The sequence below is a fragment of the Mirounga leonina genome, unplaced genomic scaffold (genome assembly GCF_011800145.1).
Source record: "Mirounga leonina isolate KUSES-001 unplaced genomic scaffold, KU_Mleo_1.0 Mir_114, whole genome shotgun sequence".
Classification (NCBI taxonomy): domain Eukaryota; kingdom Metazoa; phylum Chordata; class Mammalia; order Carnivora; family Phocidae; genus Mirounga; species Mirounga leonina.
Window position 1 is genome coordinate 3,254,764 of NW_023270265.1, and position 17,086 is coordinate 3,271,849.

The 17,086-nt window shown below is 44.1% G+C and overlaps 2 protein-coding genes across 5 annotated transcripts in view; one reads left to right on the top strand and one right to left on the bottom strand.

Annotated features, from left to right (window-relative positions):
- The window catches only part of KAT6B (lysine acetyltransferase 6B), a 180,726-nt gene extending 169,995 nt beyond the window's left edge, over positions 1–10,731 (top strand). For all 4 annotated transcript variants that reach the window (XM_035022320.1, XM_035022311.1, XM_035022330.1 and 1 more), the window contains exons 14-18: positions 45–276; positions 590–749; positions 1,355–1,672; positions 3,759–4,050; positions 6,978–10,731. In XM_035022320.1, the coding sequence (XP_034878211.1) occupies positions 45–276; positions 590–749; positions 1,355–1,672; positions 3,759–4,050; positions 6,978–9,544 (3,569 nt within the window). In that variant the 3' untranslated portion in view covers positions 9,545–10,731. The remainder of the gene's footprint in view (positions 1–44; positions 277–589; positions 750–1,354; positions 1,673–3,758; positions 4,051–6,977) is intronic.
- Positions 10,732–15,803: 5,072 nt separating this feature from the next.
- DUSP29 (dual specificity phosphatase 29) overlaps positions 15,804–17,086 on the bottom strand; it is a 35,879-nt gene continuing 34,596 nt past the window's right edge. The window contains exon 4 of the mRNA XM_035022352.1: positions 15,804–16,468. Within this exon, the coding sequence (XP_034878243.1) occupies positions 16,224–16,468 (245 nt within the window). The 3' untranslated portion in view covers positions 15,804–16,223. The remainder of the gene's footprint in view (positions 16,469–17,086) is intronic.

The window sequence follows — 17,086 nt, forward strand, 5'->3', positions numbered from 1 at the left end:
TGAAAACACCACAGTGAGGTTGACTTTGGCTTTTTCTGCCCTAGGCTATTTGCTTTCTAGAAGAGAAGGCCAAGCAGGGTCTCCTGAAAAGCCACTCTCTGATCTGGGCCGTCTCTCCTATCTGGCCTACTGGAAGAGCGTCATCTTAGAATATCTCTACCACCACCAAGAGAAGCACATCAGCATCAAGGCCATCAGCAGAGCTACGGGCATGTGCCCACATGACATCGCCACCACCCTGCAGCACCTCCATATGATTGACAAACGGGATGGCAGGTGAGTACCAATGCCTGCGCGTCACTGGCTGCCTCTCAAGCATCTTACACTAGGAAGGGTGCCTGGTGTTAGGGGGATACATTCCAGTTTAAGATAAGAGATTGATAAAAGGTATTATCAAAACCTTTCTCCTAAATAGAAAACAGGAAATGATACTTTTTTGCTGGTCAGATTTCAATTTGCTATACCTTTTCATTGATGAGCTTTCTCATCAATCGTACCCTGGGTAATAGTGCTAGCATTTGTCAATGTGTGAAGGCGAAATGAAATTTCAGCTTTTGATTGCAGTTTGTTCTGCCTCATCACATTACAGATTTGTCATCATTAGAAGGGAAAAGTTGATACTGGGCCACATGGAAAAGCTGAAAACCTGTTCCCGGACCAATGAGCTTGATCCAGAAAGTCTAAGGTGGACCCCAATTTTAATTTCTAATGCTGCAGTTTCTGAAGAAGAGCGAGAAGCTGAGAAAGAGGTAATGATTGGCTTCATCTACCTAAGTTGTGGGACTTCAATCTTGCAGCATTCTTAAGCTAAGAAGGTCATTACCATCGTTGTCAAAGGCTTGGTTATATAGAGAGAGCTTGTGAAATGATATGGCACTAATTTATCCTAACTGAGGTCGCATGGTAAGACATGATAATTTTATTGAATTGAGTATGAAAAATGAAACATTTATCATTGATCACAAAGCAGCATTTTTCACTACTGACAGCATGTAATCAGATCACATTTGGTGCTGAGCTCCAAGGCTGCAGTGTCAATCGATTCTTTGTGTTTATGAACTTGCTTAAAGTGCTCCATGCCAGTGAGCATGTAATGTAGTGATAAAGGACTCAAATCAATTCGCTGCATCATTAATACTGCTAAATATCCCATGAAACCCAATCTTCTTTGATTTGTTATCCTAACTGATGCAAGAGAGTCCTGAGATGATGCAGCTGGAATGTTGCTTGGCTGGCTGACTGTCCTGATCAGAAACGACTTAAGAGGTCCTTGCCTTTGATCCTTAGAGGCTCTGGCTTAACTGCCCTTTCACTGGCCCACCATTTTTATCTCCCCCCCCCCCCCCCAACTTAGGCTGAGCGGCTAATGGAACAAGCTAGCTGCTGGGAAAAGGAGGAGCAAGAAATCCTGTCCTCTAGAGCGAACAGTAGGCAATCACCTGCAAAAGTACAATCGAAAAATAAATATTTGCATTCCCCGGAGAGCCGGCCAGTGGCAGGGGAGCGGGGGCAGCTGATGGAGCTGTCTAAAGATAGCAGTGAAGAGGAGGAGGAGGAGGAGGAAGAAGAGGAGGAGGAGGAGGAGGAAGAGGAGGAGGAGGAGGAGGAAGAAAATATACAGAGTTCTCCTCCAAGATTGACTAAACCACAATCAGTTGCCATAAAGAGAAAGGTATGTGTCTGTTTAGATTTGCAGTCTGAGTCCGTTTCAATCAAATCTTGTCATTGCAAACAATCTATTAGTATTTGTTTCACTCTCTATTCTTTAGACGTAGTTTATTTGTATTCAGTCCTCCTGATCATATATCATAATCGTTTATCTTACAGTCATGATTGTGTTTACTTTTTGAGGTTTGTTAGTGCTGGGACCGGAAAACAGGGACAGGCGGGCTTCCTCGTCTAGTAGTTACTGCCACCTGCTGGTTTGTGGGACCAGAGTAAGTCAGGCAATGGGAGCAGAAAAGGGCCCTGGAGAGCACTCACACCACCGTTCAGTGCATTTTGATGAAAACACGAAGGCCTTAAGAGGCTAGGAGACTTGTCCAAGGTCACACAACTCCTTAGAGGTGGAGCCAGAACCAGAACCAGATGAGTACTCCGACTCCAAGCCCAGCGCTCCTGATAACTGTCTCTTTTTCTTGTTCCCGGCATAGAATTGTGAAGGCACTCAGGCTCTCCGTGTTGATGCTGATACTTTGCATTTGCATCCAAGTCCCATTGCTGAAATCGCTCATAGCCTGGTGGTCTCTCTAGATACACCTTGTGCAGAAAGTAAAAAATTGATTTTGTCCTTGGGTAATTTTATTCAACCCAGATCTGATATCTTTGTCTTCAGTATCTGTGACATAGTGAGGGGCCAGCTATTGTTAGTATAGCCAAGACTTACAGAAATGACGCAAGCTGAGGCTCTGCCCCAAAGTCATCCTGTGCACTGCTGTCCAAGAACCTGCTGTTCTAACTCCCAGCTTGGTAGTCTGTTGTTAGTGGAAGGGCAGCGTGGTGAGGGGGTAGAAAAGAACATCCCATAAAAGTAAACTTCAGGCTTGGGAGTCATCTTTTGATTTCTTACAAGGAAAATGTATTCAGGTATTTTTTAAAAACATCAAAAACCAGAATTATCCAAGGCATGAGATGGATTCCCATCATATAAATGGATTCAATCTGGAGAAAACCAGGTCTTTATATTGGCTGTACTCATGCTTGGGTAAATTCTAGTGGATTAGGGAGGGCAGGCCGACTGGGGGGGGTGTTAATAACCATAAATGTCAAATTACAGAATATGATTATCAGGTTTATATGTGAACGTTGAGAGAGTTAATGCGAGCCAACAGTAATTCTTGGATACAGTTTAGAGTTTGAGTTTTAACCAAGTATATTGAACCTTCTTTGCAATGTATTTTAAATAATTTTTCAGACCCATTATTGACAGATTACATTTTAGCAGCAAATATGTTATTCCTGTATTTTAATTTGGTTTCATTAAATACTCTTTTGCTTGGGCAAAAGTGTTTTATAATTGCTATTATGGAGAGTCATCTGTGCCAGCCTGTGGTGCAGTTAGAAAAAAAAAGTTCCTATCGTATAAATATTTAAGACAGATTTCACATGTCCTTTCATTCTTTAGAGGCCTTAGGCCTTCTATAATATTTTATAGAATTAATCAGTTGCTGACATCTGTGCAGTCATCAATACATGACTCTCTCAACATTTTAAACAGAATAATTCTTCTAGTACCCCATCCTCTTTCCCTTTTCATCGTTCTGAAGTCCTGTGAAATGGGGAACACCATCAAATCTCCTACAGCGCCTTGCATATAGCAGGTGCTCCGTGAACAGTTATCAAGTATTAAATGAGTGACCCAGTGGCGGGTCGATTATTGCAACATTTATGCAAACATCTGTGTCCATGATGACCGAATAGCAATGATGTACAGGATATTGAAGTCTGCAAGTACCACTGGAAAATGTATTCTAGAAAAGCAAACCTTGGCTTTTAAAATCTACAGTTAAGCTGAGGCGATGTTCCCTCTCAGAGCATCTTCTTGAGTAAACAGTTGCTTTATTTGGAAAACACTTGCCTGTGTAGTTAGAGCCCGACAGGGATGTTAAACATCAGATGGAAGGTGAAGTACAAAGGCATTACAGAAGTCTCTACGTGTAAGATTCTCAGACAGGCCTTCGGTACGTGGTTGCTGCCTATCGACTCAACCATTTAATTTCTCATGAGCTCTTATGTATTATGTTCGGAATTAATTTCAGAGGCCTTTTGTGCTAAAGAAGAAAAGGGGTCGTAAACGCAGGAGGATCAACAGCAGCGTAACAACTGAGACCATTTCTGAGACGACGGAAGTCCTGAACGAGCCCTTTGACAACTCAGACGAAGAAAGACCGATGCCGCACCTGGAGCCTACCTGTGAGATTGAAGTAGAGGAAGACGGCGGGAAGCCAGTCCTAAGAAAAGCCTTCCAACATCAGCCTGGGAAGAAAAGACAAACAGAGGAAGACGAAGAAAAAGACAATCATTGTTTTAAGAATGCTGACCCTTGTAGAAGTAAGTGGAGGGATGATAAAAATCTCATCCTTGTGCATGTCTCTTGCATGACCGCCCAGAGGCAGCTCGGGGGTTGTGTTGACCCACCAGGAATAAGTGCTCATCTGTCCTCTCTCATTCGTAAAAGGTTCTATCCCTTCTTCCTGGAATTGGATTTTATTTTAAACAACCTCTAAGGCCAGAACATTCCTCTAGGTGGGTTCATCTGACTTTCCAGAAATTGGCTAATCCTCAAAAATTCTGAAGTCTCAATAAGAAACACACTGCATCTCCTTGATTCTCATAGGTACTTTTTTTCACACTTAATATTTCCAGAGTCAGGATTTTTATTCCTGTCAATGTAAGCATCTAATGCTGTAGTTTCTTTCTTCCTGAAAAATAAATTTAGGAAATCGATGAGGCAGCTTATAATTAGTGGTGTCTTAGGATACTTTATTATCAAGAATCATTTAAACTTAGCCACACCATCAGTATTAGCTTTGATAATATAGAATAATGTGGAAATCAGGAAATTGTCCTTCCTTTTAAGTTACTATTTTACAGTTTGCTGTTGGCAGGGACACCCCACGCCATCCTCTTTAAAAAAAACAAACCTAACACCAATGAATTGTCTTTGCTGCCCTGTTTAAAAGCAACCATTCCTTGCCTTTTGGCTTGGATTCTTGAGTTCCCAGCTGAATCGTAAGGATCTGTGGACAGTCTCTCCTTTCTGTAGCTGAAATGACTCTATATAAAAAACTTATTCTAGTATCCCTGCTAATCTAGAAACAGGCCATCTCATTTCTTTGGGAACTACAGGTGTCTCTTGCTTTTGAGAAGCCACGGTTTGGGGCGCCTGGCCCAGTGGGTGGAGCATGTGACTCTTGGTTGTGAGTTCTAGTCCCATGTTTGGTGTAGAGATTACTTAAAAAATAAAATCTTTAAAAAAAAAAAAAGAAAAGAAAAGTCACAATTTTAAGGGCATGAGCAAGCATCTTCCTGACTTTCATAATTAACTGCAATACTATTGCTATATGCAGTAGTTTGCTGAGAGAATGACATCTTATCCTGGGTATAAAGAATCCAAGCCTTGTTTTTTAGTTTCTTTTTTTTTAAGATTTATTTATTTATTTGAGGGGTGGGGAGGAGCAGAGGGAAAGAATCTTTCAAGCACACTCCCCAGTGAGTGCCATGCGGGACTCTATCTCACGACCCATGAGATCATGACCTGAGCCAAAACCAAGAGTCGGGTGCCCAACTGACTGAGTCACCCACACGCCCCTGTTCTTTAGTTTCTTTAAACAAACAAACAGCAACAACAAGCTGCAGCAAGATACCATTTTTTGTGTGTAGACATTGAGACTTATTTCCACTTCTTCTCAGGAGCCTGTAAAGGAATCATCACGACCTTTATTCTCCACTCTGGGCAGTTTGCCTTTAAAATTCTAAGTGGCCATATTAACCTGATTCCTTTCAGGATCTCCGTAATTACCAGAAAACTCATCTTCTGATTTAGAGAGGTGCTCCTACAAAAGCTGGTAGGTCCAGTAGCGTGTGGAATCCAGGGGCATTGGCATGGCTTTTATCTGCCCATGTGACTAGAAATAAAACCATTTGGACACTTTGGAGTGACTATTAATTGGGTATTGTACTTTGTACTTCTGAAGGAATCAGTCTACCTCACCTATGTTTTCTCAGCTAGCCAGTTTGAATGTAATATTTGCAGGTAAGTTTATGTGTAATCCTTTTATTACATAAGTGAACTAAGAGCTTACCCTGTTCTGTACTGATTAGATTAGAAATCACTCCATTCTGGCAGAAAGGATCTCTGTTCCACATTGAATGTGAGATCTTATGTCTGTTCTCCACAGTAATGTTTGTAATAAGGCTGTTTTTCTTTGTAAAGCTTTTCCTTTACATTGACCTCCAGGAGGTCAGTGTGAGCTTTCTAACTTTCTTTCTAAAGATCTCATGAAGACTTAGGTGTTTTATATTTGTATTTATTCATATATTTATTTGCTTGCTTATATTTAGATAAATGTATTTACAAATCTGTTTATATTCATATGTGCAGAAAGGTACAGGAGAAATGAGATTAGCCAAGTTAAAATGAATGTGAACATTATGGCTTTTTTCTTATTTACTGCAGTGTTCAAACCTTACACTCGAGCAACAAATTGATCCTAAATACAGTGTGGACAGAATTAGTGATCAAAAGAATACCTAGAGTTTAACTATTCAATCATTTCATGATAAATACATTATAGTTTGTGTCGTGCAAAAATGATGATCCTCTAGTACAGATGCATTTGTATTGGGGATATTTAGGTATTTCTTCATTTGTTTCAGAGGTGCACAGTTTGTTTTTATACCACGGAAAATTTCAGATCAAAGTAAATAGTGTCATCTGAGATCATTTAAATGTAGTAAATGTCCACAAACGGAAGGTCACTCTCTCAGGATAGATACGTGAGTTAGGCGTCTGTTCATTTCTCCAGGACAGTGGTGCTTTGGAGATGAGCTACTGTTAACCCCCTTTCCCCTGTAGTTTTCTAATTTGGACATGTTCGACTTTTTTTTTTTTTTTTTTTTTACATTGTGGAATTCTGGGCTTTTACATCAGAGAATGTCTTATTTGTTAAACTCAAAGCAGTTTATTATAGCTGTCCGCATCCATGTGCTTTCTATAAAAAGCACAACTTTCTGTTGGAAGGGGAGGAGGAGGGAGGGAGGGACTATTTGAAACACATTATTTTCCCAAACCTAGGTTATTTACTTGGTTTATAGCACAATATGATTCTATGTTAGTTTTGATTGTGTCTTTATCATCAACTCTTGAAATCAAAAGCAGTGATACTAATTAATTTAGAAGAATGAATTCAAGTTGTTCAAGGTGATGCTTTCTAAGACTTTGTTTTTCTTCCTCCTGTTTCTGTCTCCTCGCTAAGACAATATGGATGATGATACAGATAACTTGAAAGACGGCAGTAGAGACAATCCTGAACCTCTAAAGTGCAAACAAGTATGGCCAAAAGGAACAAAACGTGGTCTATCTAAGTGGAGGCCAAACAAAGAGAGGAAAACTGGATTTAAACTGAACTTGTACACCCCACCAGAGACACCCATGGAACCTGATGACCAGATAACAGTAGAAGAACAGAAGGAGACTCCGGAAGACAAAACCAGCCCCACTCCCACCAGGATTGAGGAAGAGGTCAAGGAAACCGTGGAGCCCCTGCTGCCTCGGGACGAAAACAGAAGGGATGAAACATGTGCACCTATAAGTCCAAATAAATCGCCGGGTGAAAAACCAGAAGATGATCTAATCAAACCTGAGGAGGAGGAAGAAGAGGAGGAAGAAGACGACGAAGAGGAGGAGGAGGAAGAAGAGGAGGAGGAGGAAGAGGAGGAGGAAGAAGAAGAAAATGTAGAAAAAGACCCAGGTGGTGCTAAAAGTCAGGAAAAAGAAGAACCAGAAGTCTGCATGGACAAAGAAGACCCTGTTCCCTTGGATGATCATGAAGAGGAGGAGGAAGAGGATGAAGAGCCATCTCACAATGAGGGTCACGATGCAGATGATGAAGATGACAGTCACATGGAGTGTACAGAAGCAGAGAAGGAAGAACGCCCAAGAGAAGCCTTCAAAGAAGTACTAGAAAACCAGGAGGCTTTTTTAGACCTTAGTGTCCGGCCTAGTCATTCAAACTCAGAGGTCTTAATGGACTGTGGCGTTGACCTTGCAGCTGCTTGTAACAGCGAACCTAAGGAGCTTGCTGGAGACACTGAAGCTGCACCTGAATCTGATGAGGAATCCCCAGGAAAAGAGGCCCAGAAGCAGGACCAAAAGAACAGTGAAGAAGTGGATGCTGAGTTCAAAGAGAGAAATACTGCAACCATGGAAATTGACTCCGAGACCGTTCAGGCAGTTCAGTCCTTGACCCAGGAGAACAGTGAACAGGACGATACTTTTCAGGATTGCGCCGAGACTCAAGAGGCCTGTAGAAGCCTACAGAACTACACCCATGCAGACCAAAGTCCACAGATCGCCACCGCCCTGGACGATTGCCAGCAGTCAGACCACAGTAGCCCCGTTTCCTCCGTCCATTCCCATCCTGGCCAGTCAGTACGTTCTGTCAACAGCCCAAGCGTCCCTGCCCTGGAAAACAGCTATGCCCAAATCAGCCCGGATCAAAGTGCCATCTCGGTGCCGTCTTTGCAGAACATGGAGACCAGTCCAATGATGGATGTCCCGTCAGTGTCTGACCACTCACAGCAAGTCGTGGACAGCGGATTTAGTGACCTGGGCAGTATTGAGAGCACAACCGAGAACTACGAAAACCCAAGTAGCTATGATTCTACTATGGGCGGCAGCATTTGCGGAAACGGCTCTTCGCAGAACAGCTGCTCCTACAGCAGCCTCACCTCTAGCAGTCTGACACAGAGCAGCTGTGCCGTCACCCAGCAGATGTCCAACATCAGTGGCAGCTGCAGCCTGCTGCAGCAGACCAGCATCAGCTCACCCCCGACCTGCGGTGTCAAGTCTCCTCAAGGCTGTGTCGTGGAGCGGCCTCCGAGCAGTGGCCAGCAGCTGGCTCAGTGCAGCATGGCTGCCAACTTCAGCCCGCCGATGCAGCTGGCCGAGCTCCCCGACGCTGGCAACGCCAACCTTGGCTTATATGAACGAATGGGGCAAAGTGATTTTGGGGCTGGGCATTACCCACAGCCATCAGCCACCTTCAGCCTTGCCAAACTACAGCAGTTAACTAATACACTTATTGATCATTCATTGCCTTACAGCCATTCCGCTGCTGTAACTTCCTATGCAAACAGTGCCTCTCTGTCCACACCATTAAGTAACACAGGGCTTGTTCAGCTGTCTCAGTCTCCGCACTCCGTCCCTGGGGGACCCCAAGCACAAGCTACCATGACCCCACCCCCCAACCTGACTCCTCCTCCGATGAATCTGCCACCGCCTCTTCTGCAACGGAACATGGCCGCATCAAATATTGGCATCTCCCACAGCCAAAGACTGCAAACCCAGATCGCCAGCAAGGGCCACGTCTCCATGAGAACCAAATCGGCATCTCTGTCACCAGCCGCTGCCACCCATCAGTCGCAAATCTATGGGCGCTCCCAGACTGTAGCCATGCAGGGTCCCGCACGGACTTTAACGATGCAGAGGGGCATGAACATGAGCGTGAACCTGATGCCAGCCCCAGCCTACAATGTCAACTCCGTGAACATGAACATGAATACTCTCAATGCCATGAATGGGTACAGCATGTCCCAGCCCATGATGAACAGTGGCTATCACAGCAATCATGGCTACATGAATCAAACACCCCAATACCCTATGCAGATGCAGATGGGCATGATGGGAACCCAGCCATACGCCCAGCAGCCGATGCAGACCCCGCCCCACGGTAACATGATGTACACGGCCCCCGGACACCACGGCTACATGAACACGGGCATGTCCAAACAGTCTCTCAACGGGTCCTACATGAGAAGGTAGGCAACAGGGGCAAGTCATGAGATCCCCTCCCCCCGCCCCGGGCATCACTATTGGATTGAATCTGCACAAATACCTTCGAAGAGTACGATTTCAAAACCAGCAATTGGTGTGAATGCAAAAACATTTGTTGGCACCATTTATTTAAAAAAAAAAAAAAAAAAGCTGTATGCAGCAGAAAGCCTTATACAAGTTGTTTTTCTTTTTTTCCTTTTTCTTTTTTGGTACCTTTGTTTCTGTTACTTTTATATGAAGTTCTCTGCAAAGGAAGGCCTCTCTGGACTACAGTTTGAAGGCAGCCGCTCGCTGTGCCTGCTTCCATTAAATGATGTGGATATCAAGCCCCGCCCCCACCAAATCACCTGTTTTAATGCGGAACCTAGAACTTTTTTTTCCCCCCTGTCCACTCCATGTAAATGCCTTTAGCATTTCAGTTATTGTATATTTTGTTCAAGGTGACACTCCAGCATGCCGCTAATGTCTTTGTTAGTGACAGTGCATTTTGTAGTACTGTACAAGTGTTGTGCTAACAGTAAGCCATTTCTTAAGTTTTTTGCCTTGATTAGGGTGCCCTGATTTGAGGGTTTAAAAAAAAAAACTATATTTTTGTTAATTATAAAACTGTAAAGAGCTATAAAAGCTATTCCCATTTGGTTAGTCAAAAAGGGTTTTATTGCTAAATGTTTGGTGTAAAGTTGAGACCCTTTTCCATTTTGGTGACAGATTTCTTTGGGGAAAAAAGGCAGCTTTCTGTTTTATAAATGCAGACTTCTGTTTATTGAATGAAGCATATCTCAGTGTTTATCTGTCAGGTTTTGAAACATTTCATATATGTCCAAATACTTGGCAGGATTTAAAAAAAATAGTGAATTTGGTGTAAAGTTGCTATTTTATGGAAATGCCTCTAACTTTACATTTTCATTCCATCTGTAGATTTTTCTATCTTTATAAAATATTGGAGTTATTTTTTAAGGAAAAATAGAGAAGTAGCTTGTGAATAGCTCAAACTAAGCTTACAAACCGCATGTAAAAAAGCAAAAAAGTTATTTGTGTCTGTTTATATTGCTTCCTTTTTTGTAGCCTTTGTACCTGTACAGGGTGACTGTAAGGGCCAAGCAGGAGAGGCGTAATCCTTGTATAAAATAGGAGCCAGCGACACTCTTGTATTTATCTGTTCTCTTTTTAGTCAGTCACTTCAAAAAAAAAGAAAAAAAAAACAAACAAAAAAAAGCTGTACATTTTAACATAAAATAAATTATGATGAGCCATTTTTAGCCTCTTGTGTCCTGTCATATTATGATTGATAGAGAATGACCAATTGAACTGTATCATGTGTCACATCTCAGAACACATACACATTTTGGGAAAATAAATTATTTAGTGTAAATTGGAGTTATGAGATTTTCTGATTTGTTTTGACTTTGGGGGAGGGGGTTGGCAATAAATAAGAGTAATATCTAATAAAACCATCACATATACCAAATACCTATTTAATAAATTAATTTATAATGGATTTTAATGCTTTTCATGAAAGTTTATTTTATGCTGGTGCATACCTTCTGTATGCCAATCATTGTCTTTAAAATAAAGTGAATTTGTTTTTTTCTTTTTGACTTTGATCTTCATTTGCAAAGGTATCCTGCCCAAATATCCATTTGCCTCATTAGTGCAGTGTGCATAAACACCCCTCAGGGTCTTAGCACAGTGGTAGTAAACTTCATTTTTATAAAAGTTAATACCCAAAAAGCACCCAATTTGGGATTGTATATTTGAAAAATCATTTTCTCAAAAAAAAAAAAAAAGTGTGAAAGTTTTGCTCTGTTGTGAATGAGTGATTGTTTTCTTTAGACAAAAAAAAAAGTCATTGTTTATAAACATTATTTTATGGCATTCAAAGTTCTGTCTGTTCAAACATTTTATTATTCAAGCTACAAGCATAAAAATAAATGCTTGACTTGGCACCCACGTGAAACCGGCCCGCTAAGCTCTCAACGTGTCTAAATGTGGGTGCTTACAACTCCCCCGCCACTTCCTTCAGACCTCTCTGAGGGAAAGCGTTGCTTTTCCATCAGTGGTTCAACACAAATGTTTTGTAGATCATGGACACAAAGTTCAAGTAAAAGAATAAAACAGAGAAGGCAGGCTAGTGCATACACCCTGGAATCGCAGGCCCCTGCAGAGGGAGGATGCCTGCTGGTGTTTTGCCTTGTGCTCTCACCCTTCCTATGTTTCTGTCACAGTTACAAAGCCTTCTGGGTTTAGTGGCAAGACCTTGTCTTTTGGTCCTTTCCTTCTTCAGATGCAGTCAGTGGGGGGAGATCTCTAGTGGCTGAGGGAGCGCTTACAAGAAGAGGCTTCTGCAAGGGCTGTTGTCACAAAGGGAAGAAGACTTCCAGGTGCTGTGCTGGCCCGAAAGCAAACCAATCCACCTCCAGAGCAGGAGGTGATGGCGTGCCACTCCTGTGAATCAACTGCTGCCTAGAATCTTAGCAGCCTAGTGTGTGCACCCGTCAGCAAGAGGCTGCCTGAGCCCGGGAACTGGAGTGGGGGCCTGCTAACAAGCTGATCTGGAAGCTTCCACAGGCCCCAACTTGAAACCTTCACATAATATAGTCTCTTTCCTCTTGTGTTGAGGTTCTTTGGGGATGAGATTCCCCTGTGTTTTCCCTTTCGCAGTGGCTTGCTAATAATCACCTACGGTTTGTGGTGAAACTGGGGTTCTGTCACCCCCACACAAAAAGTCATTGTTTACATTTTATGGCATTCAGAGAAAGTTCTGACTGTTGAAACATTTTCCTATGCAAGCTACAAGCCTAGAAATAAATGCTTGACTCCGCACCCAGGCCTGCCTCACAGTACCTCCGCGGAGCGCATGGGCAAGTTCTGGTCACTGCCCCAGACCTGCCAGACCAGCATCTAAGAACAGTACTAGGATCTCCGTGTCACAGGCTCCCAAGCGACTGCAGCATAGCCAGGTACAGGACCCTCTCTGCCGGCCCGATCTCCAACGTTGGTGGGGAGGAGAGAAACTGCTCATCTGAGGTGGCCTCAGAACACCCTGCACGCGCCTCCCCACTTACCCACTCTCACTACAGAAAGCCGCTCAGGCCTAAATGTGCTGCCAAGGATCCTAGAAAACAGGAACCTGGATTCGTCGGGACTGACATGGAGTCACCATTAGGTTGAGATTCATTAACAAGCCACGTTTTTTGTTTTTTGTTTTTTATTTATTTGAGACAGAGAATGAGAGAGAGAGAGCACATGAGGGGGGAGGGTCAGAGGCAGAAGCAGGCTCCCCGCCGAGCAGGGAGCCCGATGCGGGACTCGATCCCGGGACTCCAGGATCATGACCTGAGCCTGAGCCGAAGGCAGTCGCTTAACCAACTGAGCCACCCAGGTGCCCAAGCCACGTTTTTTAAGCCCAGTAATGTGTTCTTTGATTTACCTTGTAAGAGTCTCCAGTGGTCATCCGCTGTCGACCGTTAACTTTGAATAGCTCAAGCGGTGCCCACCCGGGCGTGAAGGCATTGGCCTTCCTTGCCGACATTGTTTTAGAAATAGACTCAATATTGTTACCAAACTTCCACAAACAGCCCTTCCACGGGGTGCACACCCCCACCCTGTGCAGAAGATGGGGTGGTTGTCCCCAGCGTGCAGGTGGGGAGACGGCTCCCAGAAGCCAACGTGATTGCCCAAACTCACTCAGCTCAACTTTGTGAGCTGAAACAAACCCAGTTTAAACGGCAGCTCTTCCACAACACTTGACTTTGTGAAAAGGCCGTAAGTTGTCATCTCTGATTAAAGGCTTAGCCAACAAGTCCATGATGCTATAGGAACCGGTTAGTGCTATACAAATATAGTTTACTTTGTTGACAAGCAAGCATTGTCTCCAGCGGTCTACAGTCAAAACTCAAGAGTACCTTCCATTTCTTTGTGCCCAGGCGTCCGTGATCCCACGCTCCTGGTTTTCCTTCTCCCTTCTCTGTCCCCGTTCCTGGATCTCCCTCTGCCACCCAGGCCCAGCTCTAAACATGGATGTTGAAGTGCTCAGGCCTGCGGCTTCCTCTCTTTTCTCATCTCACCTTGTACTACGATGAGCTCAAACACCACCTCTATACAGATAACACCCAGAATTATATCTCCAGTTGTGAACGTTCCTCTAAGCTCCCTCTAGATTCAAGACCAAATGACATCGAAAGACACCTTTGTAGGTCTTACAGACGTGATGTAACTGGTGATCTCCAGCCCCCTCCCATTTCTGCCCTAGTCAACCCCATCTCCGTATTCAGGCAAGAAACCGAATCAGTATCTTTCATTTTTCTCTCGCCTCTCAGCAGGTTCTGTTGATTCTCCGGGATAATTCCAAACGAATCTTGAGGACTAGGCCCCTGGCTCTGTCTCAGTCAGGCCACCTTCCTCTTCCTATCCACAGTTCTAACAGCCTCCTGACTGGTCTTCTTGCCTCCCTTCTTAACTCCGAGCAAACCATTCTCCATCCTTCAGCGGGAGTGATTGCCTTAAGACATAGATCATACCATTCCCCTGCTTGTTACCATTCAGTGGGTTTTTTTCTGCACTTGAAATAAAATCTGGTTTCTTTAATCCTCTCCTTCCCCTGCCCTTCTCACCCACGAACTCCAGCTTCACTGAGGGGCAGTTCCTCAAAAACACACCTCTTTGTCACCCTAGGGCCTTCACCTGCTGTTCCGTTCCTCAGCCTCAAATGATCCCTCCGCCTTTGGAAGGTGTGATCCTTCAAGTCTCTGCTCACCCCATCTCCTCAGAGAGGTCTTGGCCCCGTCCCCAACTGTTCTTCGCTTTGGTACCTGATCACTACATGCTGTTTGTTTTTACTTTTGACTTCCTAACCCAGTTTTGGGCATGTGGTAGGTTCTCAATGAAGACTTGTTGACCAAATAATTTACCTCTGAAGACTTGAAATGCTTTTGCAAAAATTTCTGTTAACTACTTTCTCCTACCTCTGGCGCCCGGGAGCCATCTTGAAGAGACCAGTACTCCAATCTTAAAGTTCTCTGCTTCTGCTGTCCTCAGTAGGACTCATAGCCCCACAAAGAGGTGGGAGCATGTAGGAAGGTGTGGAGAAGCTCAAGAGAACACCAGCATTACATCCTTCCTACATAATGGATTCACTAAATGTAAGTATTTTCATCATGTATTAAATACAATATTTCATTAAGATGGAAATACTAATTTCTCTCTGGACTAGGAATAGATGAGACATAGGAGATAAATGAGTTTTGGGTGGGTTATTGGGATCCTGTGACAGGAAAGCCGAGGTAGGCACCTCTGTGACCCTAGAGCCCCTTTTGGTCTGTACCTCTTTCCCAAGAGCCTGTGACCGGCTCCCCTCACACTGAAATCTGAGTCATTATGAGGAACTGACCTTGGTCCTTTCTGGTCCTTGACCTCTGGCATCTCCATCGGCATCTCTCTGTGGGTTTTGTCTAGTTTAGAGTTCCTGGTTCCAGAAGCCATCTACCTGCTTGGTGCCTCCTGCTGTTTTCTCCTCAAGAATGAAAATCACACACTCCTGGTGCCTGGCTTAGCTCTCAGGGGCGGGGAAATTCCACACCTGAGCTCACCTGACTGCCTTGTTCTCCCGTTAAACAGCAAACACGTTTGCAAATACTTTCTGGTGTGACTGAAAACAAGCTTGTGTTGCTTTGACTAGAATCAAAATGAAAGGAGCTTCTCCAAGTAGTATCCTCCTTCTTTTTTCCAAAATTGTAAAGTCACACTCTTCTCCACAATTCATGGAACTTTTCTGGGTAGTGGCAGCTCTGGCTAAGATTCTGAAGAGCCCTGGCTCCTGAGGAAGGGGGAAGAACACAAGGCCTCTGAACAGGGACTCAGGACACCGACCCCAGCCCTAACAAATGAGCTGCTCTCTGCACTTCGCAAAGAGCAGCATCTACGGGGGAGGGGGCTGACCCAAGCCTGGGGATTCCATGGAAAAGAAGATGCAGGAGGTGGTGAGGAAGTATGGATGCCCCAGAGAGGGGACCCGCTAATAAGCTGTGCAAACTCTCCCATAACACAATTCTCCGGGGCGCTTTCCTGCACTTAAAAAAAAAAAAAAATTTAAAATTATTTTTTAAGAATATGACTTTCAGGGACTCCTGGGTGGCTCAGTCGGTGAAGTGTCTGCCTTTGGCTCAGGTCATGATCTCAGGGTCCTGGGATCGAGTCCCGCATCGGGCTCCTTGCTCAGCGGGGAGTCTGCTTCTCCCTCTGCCCCTCACCCTGCTTGTGCTCTCTCTGACAAATAAATAAAATCTTAAAAAAAAAAAAAAATATGACTTTCAGACAAAGCCAAAACATTTAATCACTGCACGATGCCTACACATTTTCCAGTCCTTTTCTGCTTCCATCTTACCAGATGAAAAAATAAAAATTAAAAAAATACAGGTGCCTTGGTGCAGAACTGTGTGTTCATCTGTAAGCAATTCTGCTTGAGAAGGCTGCCTGCCTCCTTCCGCTGTGAAGCCAAGTGCTCATCCAGGAGACAGCTTTGAATCCTCCCTGTTCGTCAGCACACACCTGGCAAGTTTAAGACGGGACGGAAATCAAGCTTTGGGTTCACTGTCCCAAATCCCAGGGCAGGGTGATTTCGGCCTTCCCTCTCCATTCCTGAGTGTCTCTGCGTGCCCTGTGAGGGGCCCTACGGTTCCTTCTCACCAGCCTTCTCACTGTTGTCACTGCGCTGGGCCTGTCGCCTCTGCTCCACCAGCTGCTTGTCCAGTTCCCGGAGCTGCTTCAGAAAGCCCCGGTTGGGCAGGACACAGCGGTTCTTGGCCACTTGTCGAATGGCGTCCACCACGGTCATGTTCTTGTGAATCATCAGGTAGGCCAGGACCAGGGTTGCCGACCGGCTGCGGCCCATGACACAGTGAACCAGGATCTTGCCTGAAATGCAGTGGGGAGAAGAGGCACCAAACTGTACTAGTCATCATGGCATTCTTCGCCACCACGCACTCTCCGGCGCGAAGAAATGCTAAGTTCCCTTAAGACTATCCTTGATGAAGCAGTAAAAATGAATTTTATCAAATTTCAGCCTTTGGTTACACTTCTACTTAATATTCTGTGTGATGAAATGGTACGAACACATAAAGCACTTGGACTGAGTACCAAAGTGAGATGGTTATCTCCTCGGGAGATTGAGTTGCAAGCTGAATTAGCCACTGTTCATGAAACACTGTTTTTACTTAAAAGAACAAATGACAGAAAAACCAGGATAATTCACACTTGGGTATTTGGCAGACCCTGTCTCAGAAGTGAACAAAGTAAGCCTCTCATTTCAAAGAAAACAACCAATGGTATTTGTTGCCAGGGATAAAATGCAAGCTTTTGAGCAAAAATATTAGAATTTTTGAAAACTTGTATCTATTACTGTGAGGTTGACCGTTTCCCAGTACTTTTAGGTTTTTCTGTTAAGGTTGGTGGTGATATTAACAATTGTTGGGGTTAATGTAGAGCATGAAATCAGCCATAATACCCGGCTTGCTAAAATGTAACATGGAGGCC